The sequence below is a fragment of the Physella acuta genome, unplaced genomic scaffold, assembly GCF_028476545.2.
Source record: "Physella acuta isolate Inbredline_101_S28 unplaced genomic scaffold, ASM2847654v3 ptg000939l, whole genome shotgun sequence".
Classification (NCBI taxonomy): domain Eukaryota; kingdom Metazoa; phylum Mollusca; class Gastropoda; family Physidae; genus Physella; species Physella acuta.
In genome coordinates this window covers 33,296-48,707 of record NW_026732456.1, presented here as the reverse complement: position 1 = coordinate 48,707, position 15,412 = coordinate 33,296, and the positions used below count along the sequence as shown (strand labels likewise).

The 15,412-nt window shown below is 40.1% G+C and overlaps 1 protein-coding gene across 1 annotated transcript; it reads right to left on the bottom strand.

Annotated features, from left to right (window-relative positions):
• Nucleotides 1–1,016: 1,016 nt before the first annotated feature.
• Nucleotides 1,017–9,328, bottom strand: LOC131953694 (aquaporin AQPAe.a; the record flags this gene model as incomplete). The annotated part of the gene is given in 6 exon segments (XM_059317004.1): nt 1,017–1,097; nt 1,758–1,894; nt 3,194–3,327; nt 4,044–4,230; nt 6,767–6,899; nt 9,199–9,328. Coding segments are annotated over 5 exon segments (627 nt in total), but the record flags the coding sequence as incomplete, so codon positions are not given.
• Between the last annotated feature and the right edge of the window lie 6,084 nt (nt 9,329–15,412).

Genomic DNA, 15,412 nt, shown 5'->3' with positions numbered 1-15,412 from the left:
AAACAAAACTATTGTCTCTAAAAGCGGTGAATGCGATTTTGATTAGACAACAAATCTCAAGAAAATAAAGAAAACAGATCAGAAAGCTTTAGTTCAATTTGGTAAGAGGGTTGGGGGGGGGGGGTAGATGGGTGGGTGTTGTGTAAACACCCCATGCCATTTCTCTAGATTCGGCTGTTGTTATAGTGAACATACCTTAAAGTCTACTTCCGCTTTAGATTTAACAACTTACTTAAACAATCAGTATTGTTATAGAGGAAAGGTGGGGGTTGAGATTTCTACCCCCACCCCTCCAAAAGAAAATGCCCACATTCCTTGCTTACGTCAGGATATATTTGTAGACCCCAAGACCAAAAAACTGTGTTATTGACAGTACATCGTCTAAAAGAATTTGTCGTCAGTACTTTGTGGGAAAATCTAAAGGAATCTTCTTCTTCGTTCTTAATTATTAGTGTTGAAGGGGATCGAGATTTATCTGCCAGTGCGTTTGAACTCGAGACTTTGTTCGAATCGATCAACCATGAGCTTTTTGCCGACTCGACCACGCCGCCAACACAATTAAGCGTTACGTGTCAACTGGTTATGCGCCATTGAGGCCATTGACTCCGATTTCAGCCTGCTTTTCTTTTTGGATTTGCTTCCATAGCCTTTGTCCAACCAAGAACAAACTACAAGGCAGCAGTTGTTTAATTTTGGAGTTGTCTCTCCTGGAAGAGTGGCTGTCCCCAGCTAACGAGCCTCATCTGCCCGAGGGTTCGAACTCGAGACTTTTCGGTTTAGCAACCATGTGCTTTACCGACTCGACCACGCCGACCCCTTCTAAAGTACTTTAGATCAGTACTTTCTGGGAAGGTCTAAAGGAATTGTCAGTACTTTGTGGGAAAATCTAAAGGAATTGTCGAAAATACTTTGTGGAAAATCTAAAGGAATTATGATCAGTACCTTCTGGGAAGGTCTAAAGGAATTGTCAGTACTTTGTGGGAAAGTCTAAAGGAATTATCATCGTGAGTACTCACCCAATGACCTTCCCATGTATTCATAATGAGAGCTGGGCCAAAGCTGCGAGCTGGATTCAATCCGGCTCTGGTGTAGGGAATCTGCAGATAAGGCATGATAAACAAAAAGTTTAAGGAATGATTGAAATGCGATCTAATGTTGATTGGTCAAGCATCAACTCTTCAATCATGCCATAACACATTTTACAAACTAGTACCAAATGCCGAACACCCACACTAAATCATAACCCAAGCTAAAGCTGTATCATGAACAGAACCAAGCAGAGTTTCTTCCAGGCATCTCTTGCCCCCCCCCCCCCCCCCCCCCCAAATTTTTACCGCCCCCCCCAACGAAATGAAATTTATATAATTTATATAGAAAATATATACTTTTAACAGTGTCCGCCCCCCCCCCCCCCCGAAGAAAGTCTACCGCCCCCCCCCCCCCGAAAATTTCAAGTGCCCCCCCCCCCCCCCCGGAGAGAAAAAGACTGGAAGAAACACTGGAACCAAGTCAATTATTGAAGTATAGCTACGGTTGGTATCAGTTATTCGAATAGTCTATAAAGGAATTGCTATTTTATTTGAACCGAATAACATTCTAATTCGCTAATCGACTTTAATGAGGAACTTAATTACATCAGCTTAATGTGATACATGCGTAAGGTAATGCAGGAAGCAATTTTTTTACAGCTAATTAAGACAAGACAAACATCCGGAAGTGGGGGTTGGGTGGCGGGTGGGGGGGGGGGGGGTACTTACAGCAAACAGGTGGCAGACGACGACGGCCAGACCAATCGTGAGGGGGGCTGACCCTCTGAGGTCAGTTCGCTTCTCATCCAGGCAGGCGAAGAAGGTCAGCACGTACACAAAGGTGACCAGCAGCTCCACGCCGAACCCTGGGGGGAGGAGAGAAATGGGTGAGGGAAGAAATGGGTGAGGGAAGAAATGGGTGAGGGAAGAAATGGGTGAGGGAAGAAAATGTATGAGGGGAAGAAAATTTTTGGGGAAGAATATATTAGGGGAAGAAAATTTTTGGGGAAGAAAATATTGGGGGGAAGGGAAGTTTAGGGGAAGAAAATATTAGGGGAAAAAATACTAGGGGAAGACAATTTTAAGGGAAGAATTGGTTGCATAATTTGCTCAATTATGTAAGATTTTGATTGTTGAAATATGCATTGGTGGCAACATTTTTGTGTGGTTCTACAAATCAGTATATGCCCAAGTGTTACTTATTACAACGATTAACTTTTCAAGGCGCAAAACAGACACAAATGAAGTAGAATTTATCTGGGACAGTACAAGACACGAATGAAGTAGAATTTATCTGGGACAGTACAAGACACGAATGAAGTAGAGTTTACCTAGGACGGTACAAGACACGAATGAAGTAGAGTTTACAGGGGACAATAGAGTTTACCTGGGACGGTACAAGACACGAATGAAGTATAGTTTACCTGGGACGGTACAAGACACGAATGAAGTAGAGTTTACCTGAGGCAGTACCAGACACGAATGAAGTAGAGTTTACCGGGGACGGTACAAGACACGAATGAAGTAGAGTTTACCTGAGGCAGTACCAGACACGAATGAAGTAGAGTTTACCGGGGACGGTACAAGACACGAATGAAGTAGAGTTTACAGGGGACAATAGAGTTTACCTGGGACGGTACAAGACACGAATGAAGTATAGTTTACCTGGGACGGTACAAGACACGAATGAAGTAGAGTTTACCTGGGACGGTACAAGACACGAATGAAGTAGAGTTTACCGGGGACGGTACAAGACACGAATGAAGTAGAGTTTACCTGAGGCAGTACCAGACACGAATGAAGTAGAGTTTACCTAGGACGGTACAAGACACGAATGAAGTAGAGTTTACAGGGGACAATAGAGTTTACCTGGGACGGTACAAGACACGAATGAAGTATAGTTTACCTGGGACGGTACAAGACACGAATGAAGTAGAGTTTACCTGGGACGGTACAAGACACGAATGAAGTAGAGTTTACCGGGGACGGTACAAGACACGAATGAAGTAGAGTTTACCTGAGGCAGTACCAGACACGAATGAAGTAGAGTTTACCGTGGACGGTACAAGACACGAATGAAGTAGAGTTTACCTGAGGCAGTACCAGACACGAATGAAGTAGAGTTTACCGGGGACGGTACAAGACACGAATGAAGTAGAGTTTACCTTGAGCTGATGTGACTTCCGGTGCGAGGACGTTGGCGCCGAGGATGCCGTGGTATTTGACGGGGGTGAGGCCGTACAAGATGGCGGCTCCCACAATTCCTCCAACAACTTGGGCGATGATGTACAACACACCTCTGTAAGGTTCAGATAAGTGGGGGGGGGGGGGAATGTTATTTGATTAAAAAAGTATGGCGTGCATATATGATGACATGTCATTTGAATAGGATGTTATGATGTGTTTAGGTGTCGACATTCATGTGTTAGGACGTTATGATGTATGGATGTGGTGAAATGTCATTTCTTCATTACATTTGCCGTTTCTTTTTCATGTTTTGGTCAAGAATATTATGTTTAAAAGATAAAGCAATTGGTTTAAATATTAAGACTAAGATGAGCAACAACAGCAACAAAACCAACAACACAAAATACAAGCTACATAGCACCAACAATATCATAGAATGAAAATTAAAATGTAAAAACAAAAAAAAAACAACAAAAAAAAAACAACAAAAAAAAAAACAACAGCAACCAATGGTCATGCACTGTGAAACAGGTAAAGAAAGATGATAGCAGTGATGACCAGTGTTTCTTCCAGGCATCTCTTCGGGAGGGGGGAGGGGGGGGGGGCGAGAAAAAAGTCTACCCCCCCCCCCCCCGAACGAAATGGAATTTATTAAAAAAAAATACTTTTAACGGAGATTTTAGTCCGCACCCCACTCCTGAAAATGTCAAATGCCCCCCCCCCCCCCCACCCGAACAAAAAAGTCTGGAAGAAACACTGGTGATGACGCAATGTTTACATCAACGAAAGGATGTCATCGGCGATGACGCAAGGCGAGGCTCCACTGACCTGATGATGCTGACCCGCCTAGTGAAGAGGGCGGCGATGGACACGGCCGGGTTGACGTGACCCCCGGAGATGTGGTTGAACACCCAGACCACCGTGGCCACGGTCAGGCCAAAGGTCAAGGCCGTGGGCACGCTGCCACCGCCGAGCTGCCATGACGACCAGGTTCCACATCCCAGCAGGGTGATGACTGGTGGATAAAGATCATTTTTAGGTGATGACTGGTGGATAAAGATCATTTTTAGATGATGACTGGTGGATAAAGATCATTTTTAGGTAATGACTGGTGGATTAAGATCATTTTTAGGTGATGACTGGTGGATTAAGATCATTTTTAGGTGATGACTGGTGGATTAAGATCATTTTAAGGGGATGACTGGTGGATAAAGATCATCTTTAGTTGATGAATGGTGAATAAAGATCATTTTTAAGTGGTGACTGGTGGATAAAGATCATTTTTAGGTGATGACTGGTGGATAAAGATCATTTTTAGGTGATGACTGGTGGATAAAAGATCATTTTTAGGTGATGACTGGTGGATAAAGATCATTTTTAGGTGATGACTGGTGAATAAAGATCATTTTTAGGTGATGACTGGTGGATAAAGATCATTTTTAGATGATGACTGGCGGATAAAGATCATTTTAGATGATGACTGGTGGATAAAGATCCTTTTTAGGTGATGACTAGTGGATAAAGATCATTTTTAGGTAATGACTGGTGGATTAAGATCATTTTTAGGTGATGACTGGTGGATTAAGATCATTTTAAGGGGATGACTGGTGGATAAAGATCATCTTAGGTGATGACTGGTGGATAAAGATCATTTTTAGGTGATGACTGGTGGATTAAGATCATTTTTAGGTGAGGACTGGTGGATTAAGATCATTTTAGGTGATGAGTAGTGGATAAAGATAATTTTTAGGTGATGACTGGTGGATAAAGATCATTTTAAGGGGCATGACTGGTGGATAAAGATCATTTTAAGGGGATGACTGGTGGATAAAGATCATTTTTAGGTGATGACTGGTGGATAAAGATCATTTTAAGGGGATGACTGGTGGATAAAGATCATTTTTAGGTGATGACTGGTGGATAAAGATCATTTTTAGGTGATGACTGGTGGATAAAGATCATTTTTAGGTGTTGACTGGTGGATAAAGATCATTTTAGGTGATGACTGGTGGATAAAGATCATTTTTAGGTGATGACTGGTGGATAAAGATCATTTTTAGGTGATGACTGGTGGATAAATATCATTTTTAGGTGATGACTGGTGGATAAAGATCATTTTTAGGTGATGACTGGTGGATAAAGATCATTTTTAGGTGATGACTGGTGGATAAAGATCATTTTTAGGTGATGACTGGTGGATAAAGATCATTTTAGGTGATGACTAGTGGATAAAGATCATTTTTAGGTGATGACTAGTGGATAAAGATCATTTTTAGGTGATGACTGGTGGATAAAGATCATTTTTAGGTGATGACTGGTGGATAAAGATCATTTTTAGGTGATGACTGGTGGATAAAGATCATTTTTAGGTGAAGAATGTTGGCTAAAGATCATTTTAGGTGATTGGGATAAAGATAATTTTACATGTGGTTGGGTGGGATAAAGATCATCTTAGATGCGCAAGGGTGGGATAGATAAAGATCATCTTAGATGTGGGTGGGTAAGAAAAAATAAAAATACGAGAATTTGGTGTGTGGGAAAAGATCATAACTTTTTTGTGTTGAATAAGATAATCTAAGATGCTGACCGATGGGGGTGGAATAAAGATCATATATGATGTTGGTGAATAAAACTGATTATACGTTTGTTGATTGGTAAAGATCAAAAGTTTGGTAGGTGGATACAATTCATCACTGAGGCATGACGGTGGTTAAAGATCATGCACTATATGCCTCTGGTCGGATAAAGTTCATCCATTAATTCGATGGGTAGATTTAAATGTTGAAAGGTTAATAAAGATCGTTCGCTAAAAGCTATTTTTTAAGAGCTCGATAAATTCGTTGTCGATTATTATTCCCGCCCATAATTATAATTAACAATTTGAAAATATGTTTTCCGTCAAGCAACCAATACTTCAGCCTCCCCGTGTTACTGCAGGTTTTCTCATTTGGGAGTAAACGGCGAAACAAAAATTTTGATTTAATTTTTAAAAAGTTGTCTTAACAATGTCTGTGCATACATACATACATATACACATTTTTGAGCTTACAGTTTATAAAAGGTGTAAAGCATACGGGACTAGAATTCAGTTATAATTAAGACTATGATTAAGTTGAGAGTTAGTGTTTTAATTAGCTTCCTAGAATTAAAAATAGTTGTTATATATAGTAGATAAAAATATAACTTAAAAGAAATCGCATTAACATCTATTTTCAGAAAAAAATATTAAAGTCATTACCAGTTTAGCGAAATATTATTCTATTATTTCTATAGTGACAGCTTACACCAGCAACTTGTATAAGTAATTAATTAGTAACTAGTAATTAATAATGTAGTCATATATATATATATATATATATATATATATATATATATATATATATATATATATATATATATATATATATAACCTTCAGAGTTACCAACTTGTATAAGTAATTAACCATACAACAATATAAAATTGTAGCTATATTAGCCTGTATGTCTACTAGTAATGAACGACACAATATAGAAGTGTTGTAGTAAAAAAAAAAGAATTGAGTTCCACTTACTCAGGGTTCCGGCAAACTCCGAAGTCAAGGCCAACCACAGGTTGGGAGTTCGAAGATCCTCGACGTTTTCCTTCATGATATCATACATGGCCCGCTCAACGTCAACTGCTGGTAAAGTTCTGAGTACTATCGTCTGCCGAGTCCACACAAAAAAAATTTAATCTTTTTTTTTTTTTACTCTACTACACAGCCCTACCTCATTGGTTACTTGTAAAACTGAAGCGGTTAAGACCAGCGCCTAACCCACGCTAGCCCCCGGGTCAACTCTTTGGGTTGCCCGCCCTGGCACTTGATGCAATTTTATCCCCCCCCCCCCAATCCCCCACCCCCACGCTGAACCCCTCCCCCTACTGAAGTACGGCGTGAGTAAATGGCGCGATGGTGTGTGAGGGGAGGGAGGGAGGGGTGGGACTGTGAGATAGATAAACAGATAGGAACCACAGAGTTATTTGAATGCGTTCCTGTCCCAGCTTCAGTGAGCCCCTGTTCGCGAAATATTTCGCGCTGCCCAGCAAAGCCGTCTTATCATTACATACTTTTATTTATTTTACACATTAAAAAACACATTTTATTCTACCTATAAACTTTACTTAATGATTGTTCTCTTATCTTATGCGTCTTCTAACAATTCTATTTCATCACTAGTTAATTTTTTTTACTAAACAGATTTTGCTATCAACGCAAGGTATAGGCTACAATGTGGAAAAACAAATGCTACATATGACTGTACATCTGTCTTCTATACTAGGCGATCTCCTATAACAGGCTGCTAACTATAATAAAGTTTTTTTTACTAAGGAAAAATTTGGAACTACTGGAGAAAAAGCGGCTCCAAACAGAGCTAAAGATTAGGCGTGGTGTTAGGGCAGGAGCTAAAGATTAGCTGGGGTGGTAAGATCACAGCTAAATATTGGTGGGATCTTAGGGCTGGAGCTAAAGATAAGTGAGATGTTTGGGTCGGAGTTAAAGATTAGTGGGGTGTTAGTGTCAGAGCTAAAGATTAGCTGGGGTGTTAGGATTTAGAGCTAAAGATTAGCTGGGGTGTTAGGACCAGAGCTAAAGATTAGCTAGGGTGTTAGGGCCGGAGCTAAAGATTAGTGGGATCTTAGGGTCAGAGAATGATAAGCTGGGGTGTTAGGGCCAGAGCTAAAGATTAGCCATGTTGAGGTGTTAGGAGCAGAGCTAAAGATTAGCCATGTTGGGATGTTAGGGCCAGAGCTTAAGATTAGAGGGATGTTAGGACGAGAGCTAAAGATTAGCCTTCCCTGTTTGGGAGCTATGACTAGAGCTAGACTTAAAAACAACCTCCAGATACTTTAAAACGGTAAAGTTATTTTTTCGTCAGGATCAACCAGTGGTTTTCTGACTAAACTAAAGGGCAGTAACCCACTACTCGAAGTAGATCAGTGTTCACTTTATTTATGTAGAAGTATGCAACAACTACACTACTACATTTGAAATGTATTACATTTTAATAAAAGTAGACACAATATTTAAAGGATATATATTGACATTTAAAAAAAATTCATTTGAAAAATAAAAAATCTAAAATTTGGCCAGTCGTTTTTTCGGCAGTGCAAGTTCATGTTTAATTTTGGACATTACTTAATGCGACAGTACGGGGTAACCCGCAATCGCCGTGTTGTCTCCCCTATCTTTTAGTAAAGATGTATTCATTTTTTAAAAAAATTTGGCCGGCAATGCCACTTAAAGGACATATAATATAAAAAAATTTCTTATCCAGTATTATTTAGAAATAAGAAAAATCACATCAAATATAGACCTTAAAGAATAGCGCATTTTATTCCAAATTCTAATATAAGCAGGTCAAATTGGAAAGAAATTATCACATAATAATAAATAGATGATTTTTTATATTATTTGGGGAAAGATATTGTATACTTTTGATTTTTTTTCAGATGCGGAAAAAGACACTCTATTTCCAAATGTTGAATTTTATTTGTAAATTGAGTTTTACAATTATAATCGAAAAAATAGTTTAACATATTTTTGTCAATATAAAAACTATATGGTATAAGCTGAACCAACGAACTGGCAATAATTATGTATATATTTAATATTTTTATAATTCTTAAGTAAATTACTTTTTAAAATACACTAGTCAATATACTTATTTGAGGTTCCTAAATGAAAAATAATCATTACTTTCTAAAAAACTATGTAAGAACGAAAGCAAATGTATCTCGTATAATTAATTGTAATGGGATGTTGCTTCGAATCCTATTTCTCAGTGGGTGCTCTAAACTACACATTAATTAATTAAACCTTTTAAATAATCATTAATTTAAAAAGAAAAATCAAACATGTTTTTTAAAGAATTAAGATTCAATAATTTATTTAAATCACAAATATAAAAAAATTAAAAAGTGCAACCAATGCAGCAACGAACAAATTAACCTCACTTTACTTACATTAACCACGCCCCGAGATCCGACAGTGGCTGAATGTTTATGTGGGGAAATTTATCCCTGCCAGTGAACGCAGTAATGGCAGACTTACCGCCCTGTTGTACAGACTTACCTCCCCTGTTGTAGTTCACGTTCATTAGACATGGCGTTCGAGTGGAGCTGCGTTGCTTCTGTTGCTTTTCGTTTTTTTTTCTCCGAGAGTTGTTTTGAAGAAAATATGGTTTTATTTGTGGTTTTATGAAGATGTTAAGAAAAAAGATGTGGGCCCCTAAATTAATTTTTTTTTTTTAAATCTTTGTTTGATGTTGTAGAACGCTGGTTGGGTTGGATAATTTTTGTGTGGCTGGTATCTAGGAAGTGGAAAAATAAAACAGTATGGGTGATATAGCGAACTATTTACGTTAACACTTTCATTTGGTTAGGGTAAAGTACAGAGCGCGTTAGACTACGGGTTAGAGTTTGTACAAGGCTGGGATCAACGATACTAGCTGTACTAAATGTAGGCATTGGTAACTGAAAATTGATAATCTGAGGTATCGATAATTGACAAGTATATAAGGTATCGATAACTGACAAGTACATACTGTCTCTAGAAAGTATTCTATTTTTTAAAATAATTTAGAATTCCATTAATTATTTCATTATTTCATTAGCGTCGATCAAACTTTTGAGTTACAATTTTCACAGGCGGAGCGATACATTTCTCCGCCCGTAGCGAACTATCAGTTTTGCGCCCCTCCCCGAGTTGGTATACAATAATTCACGTTGTCGATAAAAGCCCCTCTCCCCCACGTTTTGAGTTGAAGTAATATTTATACATTTTATATATAAATATTAATAAGAATCTAGTTTGTTGAAAATATTGAGGGCTAAGCGGAAAGAGGGGTTGGTGGGGGGGGGGGGGGGGGGGGTGACTGTCTGCGGTGCCTAACTGGTTGCACTGGTTGTCTGGTTGCATGACTGGTTGCACTAGTTGTCTATTTGCATGGCTGGTTTGACTGGTTGCACTGCCTAACCGTTTACACCGCCTGGCTGGTTACATAACTAGTTACTAGACCCAAAAGAAACCGTAAAAACAACAACAACAACAACGTTCACGGCCTTGGAATCTATCGACGCCAACCAAAAAAGAACAAACTCTTCTAGACATCACCAACCAACCTTGTCGCTTAGCCAGATTTCAACAAAACCGTAGGCAACACTTTAAAAACGACATACAAACATTTGATAGTCTGAACACACAAAACCAAAAATTTGAATTGTGTTTAACATTCACCTCTAGTTAAGAATGCTAGACTATGTAACCAAATTAGACGTTAAAACATTATTTAAAGAGTTAAAAATTATTCGATTAGCCAAGGGTTTAACAAGACACTCTACATTAGACAAACGCAAAGCGTGTACATTCTTGGCCATAAAAAAAAATAATTCCCGCGCAAGCTTACAAAAAAAAAAAAATAATTGTGCCACGATTTAGCAACACCCCAGCAAATGTCTGACTTATCGTTTGGTACCAAAAGCAAAAATAAACCCGTGTAGATATTATTTTTAAAATAACGCGTTAGCACCGCATGGAAATCTTAGAGCGGAAGTCGTCACCCGGACGTCTGCTGAAGGCTCTGTAAGATCGGACGATTGTAATGCTGGACGCCGCTGATAAAATGGCTGCGAACGCGCTTGATAAAATTTATTATTAAAAAAATTAATAAACAAATAAATAAGAACGCTGGGATTAGGGGTGGATTTAAAGGAAAGAGGTGAGAGGGGGGGGGGGGGGTAGAGTGGATAAAAAGGGGTGTCGGGGGCTGTCTTCGTACAAAAAGGTCTTTGTAAATAAAAAGACGGAATCTATGGAAAGCTGAAAAGAGTGAAACCTAGATTACAAGGCACATTGTTTTTTTTCTTCTGGGAATGACCGTCACGTATGGGGGAAAAAAAGAGGATGGGTGGTGGGATGGGGAAGGGGGGATCACGAATGATTGTTATGGCTAGTTACATTGGGATGGGGGAAGAAGGGGGGGGGGTTATGACCGTGGGTTGGGGGAGTCTCGTCTGGGAATGCCAGATAGGGCGGGCCGGCCATATCGGTGTGGGAGGGGGGGGAGGGGCGATCCGCCGATCCGTTACAGGATGAAGGGAGGAGGAGGGGGGGGGGGGTCAAGTTTTAAATAAACATTTGACACATATCCTATTCATAACTGTAAACGGCCCAGCTTAGTTGGATTCGTGAAGAATTATTCTCATTCCATGTCCTTACAATTTGGTTCTAATTCTATTGAGATCACTGCTGCCCTTTGCTCTACTTCCAACATTAAAACAAAGTAAAAAAGTAAAGAATCCCTTTAGACCATTGGGCAGATGAAGATCAGTTCATATGTTTCTTGACCTTGGTAGATGAAGGGAAGGTGTCGCCAGCACTTTGCCCAACTGCCTTTACTTTTCCTAACATGAGTTAGGTACCCATCAGAGCTGGGTGGACTCAGGGACGTTTTACTGACTTGGACCCGAGACTTTTGGGTTAGGAGCCTAGCGGTTTACCGTTCAGGCGACGTCGTCCCATCCAATATTAAAATGATTACCTTAATTAACATGTCTGTTTATATTTGATTATTTATAATAACGAAAGAAAATATTGCTAGAAAAAATGTGTAAACCCATTTAGCGAATTCAGTTTTATGCTGAATTTCAAAGGTGTTTCATATCAGTAGTTTTAAATGGTTTCTACTATATCTTATTTATTTCTGCAGAGGCGTTTTCTATGGTGGTTCCAGCAAGGTGCTCCACCCCTGTAGGCACATTATTTGTATAAATAGTAGGCACATTATTTGTATAAATATATAAATAAATAAATTACACAATCGAGAAATCACTTTGACTATGCTGCATATTTGGTTAACTAGTATCTACACTGATGAATACTAGTCTGTTTGGTTAACTAGAGTTTACACTGTTTGGTTAACACGTGTTTTTATAACCGGTACCCCAGGTGGCGCCCCCCCCCCCGGGCCCACACCGCGTTGAGAGAGTGTGGGCTTTTGAGGGAATCGCTCGGTAGAATCTACCTCATCAGAGGTGGGCTTTGTTTAAAGGGGGGAGGAGTTTTTTTTTTTCAAACGGAGGAGAAAGGGGAGGAGGGGGAGGGCTGAAAGTGGGAGACATCTAATACTTGGGGTGAATGTTGATTGTTCTCTTGATTAGGGTTCTCGTGTTACCAGCGAGATGGGGTGTGTGCATGTGTGTGTGTGTGTGTGTGTCAGTGGGTCTGTGTGTGCGTTTGAGTATGTGTGAGTAAGTGTGTCCGTGTGGGTATGTGTGTGTGTATGTGTGAGTGTGTGTGTGTGTGTGTGAATCTTTGTCTGTGTGTCTGTGAATGTGTAAGTGAGTGTGAGTTAATGAGTGTGTGTGTGAATGTGTGTGTGAGTGTGTGTGTGAATCTTTGTGTGTGTGAGTGTGAGTGTGTGTGTGTGAGTGGGCGTGTGTGTGTGTGTGAGTTGTTCCAGAGTTGAGACGTGTCCAGTCTGAGATATCCCGATAGGAGAGGGGTAGGAGAGGAATTTAGGGTAACTCATATAAAATGGTGGACAGGAGGCGTATAGTATAGGCAAATGGGAGAGGGGGTGTGAGAGGAGTGTAGGGTAGCCAACAACGAGTGGCTGAGGAGTGGGAGTGAGGACTTTAAGGTAGCCCGCAAATAGTGGGTAGGGGTGGGAGTGAAGAGTGGGTGAGGGGTGGGAGTGAGGACTTTAAGGTAGCCCAGTTAGAGTGGGTGAGGGGTGGTAGTGAGGACTTTAAGGTAGCCCGCAAATAGTGGGTGGGGGTGGGAGTGAAGAGTGGGTGAGGGGTGGCAATGAGGACTTTGGGGTAGCCCAGTTAGAGTGGGTGAGGGGTGGTAATGAGGACTTTAAGATAGCCCGCAAATAGTGGGTGGGGGTGGGAGTGAGGACTTTAAGGTGGCCCGCAAATAGTGGGTAGGGGTGGGAGTGAAGAGTGGGTGAGGGGTGGGAGTGAGGACTTTAAGGTGGCCCGCAAATAGTGGGTAGGGGTGGGAGTGAAGAGTGGGTGAGGGGTGGGAGTGAGGACTTTAAGGTAGCCCAGTTAGAGTGGGTGAGGGGTGGTAGTGAGGACTTTAAGATAGCCCGCAAATAGTGGGTGGGGGTGGGAGTGAAGAGTGGGTGAGGGGTGGCAATGAGGACTTTGGGGTAGCCCACACAGAGTGTGGGAGAAGAGAAGTGGAAGTAATTTAAGGTAGCCCATATAAGGGTGGGGTGAGGGTTAGGGTTAGAAAGACTATTTGTTGGTGGGGGTAAATTGAGGCGTGTGTGGCTGCCCCACACAGTGTAGCGGTGGGGTGGAGCTGATGAGCTTAATGCAGTGTAGGGATACATAATTGACATTATCTCCATTGTTAGGGGGAGGGGGTTGGTTTCGTGTAGGCTATAAGTGGGATGTTTCAGGTAACCCACATGAGGTGTGAGAGAAGGTACAAAGTTGTGGGAGTTAAGTAGAACCCATTCTGGGAGGGTGCTACAGTGGGAGCTAGAGCTAACTTTGGGAGGAGGGTATTGAGGGAGGTAGAGTTAGAGGGGAGGGCTAGGATATTTTTTCAGCCTCAGACATGTGATTTACAACGTCAGTTTGCATGGCATGTTCGCTTAAGTATTACAGTTTTTATCATCGGCTTGTGAGGACTGATACATATTTACAATACTAATGCTTCTTTCTTAGTTGTAGCCTACTTTCATGGCGTGGTGGGCTGAGGGGTGTTTTGGGAATTTAATTTTTGTTTTTTTTTGTTTTGGGCATTTAAATAATTTGATCTCAGATGGTACAATTGAATAGTGTTAAGTGAGCACCTACTTTGGAATTTAGCGTTAAATTAATAATACTTAATGCTTTTAAGTAACAAAGTGTTTTAAATTTTGAATCGCTGTTTAAATAAATGTTGTCAGAAAAGAAAGGATAAGCATTTTTACAATTTGAAACTATAAAAAAATATATATAATTTTTAAAGATTCTTTAAAAAATAATTATTATAAAAGTTTAAAAAAATTTTATGCATTCATTTTTTTTAAATGTTAAGGGTTTTCCCCCCTGAAGGTACGGGAGATAACTCTCCCCTTACAAATTAAGTGGTTACTCCCTACCACATTTTCCCCTAACAAACCCTTGATATCAAATTGACAAGGCCGGGCTTTGATATGAAATATATCTCTCTCGTTACATCACGTAAACACGTTTTCTATTTTGTTTACCACTCAGTCCCCCACACTGTCTGCATGTTGCACGCCCCTTTCGTGTTTTTTTAAAACACATAAACTAATCCACACAGGAAAAAATGATCTGGCCAGTAGTCTTTTATTTGATATAGAATCTAGGCGTGGTATTGTTTACTTGAAGTGTTGCTTTATTTTTTTAAAATATTTTTATCAGAACATGCAAATATTTTAAATAATTTAATTAGTTAATATGTTTACACTGATGAATACTAGTCACTTTGGTTAACACATGTTTTAATAACCAGTACCTCAGATGGCATCCCCACCTGAGTGAGCAGTGTTTTTCCATACTTTTTTCTCCGGGGGGGGGGGGGGGGGGGCACTTGAAATTTTCGGGGTGTGGGGGGGGGGGCGGACGAAAATTTCCGGGGGTGGGGTGGGGGCGGACACTGTTAAAAGTATATATTTTCTATATAAATGCCAAGAAGAAACTTTGTGAGTGAGTGTGGACCTTTGAAGGAATTCATCCCCCCCCCCCACCTCCTGGTAGAATCGAGATCATCAGAGATGGGCTTTGTTTCAAGGGAGGGAGAGAAAAAAAAATTAAAATTATTTTGTCTCTCTGTAGAGATACCAACATCTTGTGCATTGTGAAATCTCTACGCCAATACTTTCTATCATAATATCATGGGTAATGACATCATAGGGGAAAAGGTATATTATAAATGTTCCCTAGTGCTGTCTTACTATAAAGCTGTTCATAAATTCTGTATAGGTGTGAAGCTGTATACAAATGGTACCCTAATAAAATAATGATGTCTAACGATGCTGTTCTGTGCTAATGCTGTTTTATCATATATCCATAGACTGATTATAATGATCAAGCTGTTCACACCTATACTACCCGATGGTTATTAATGCTGTCCTACTCTAAAGCTGTTCGTTATAAGAATCTACCAAAGCTTTTTTTATCATACAACTGTCTACTAAAGCTATCAACC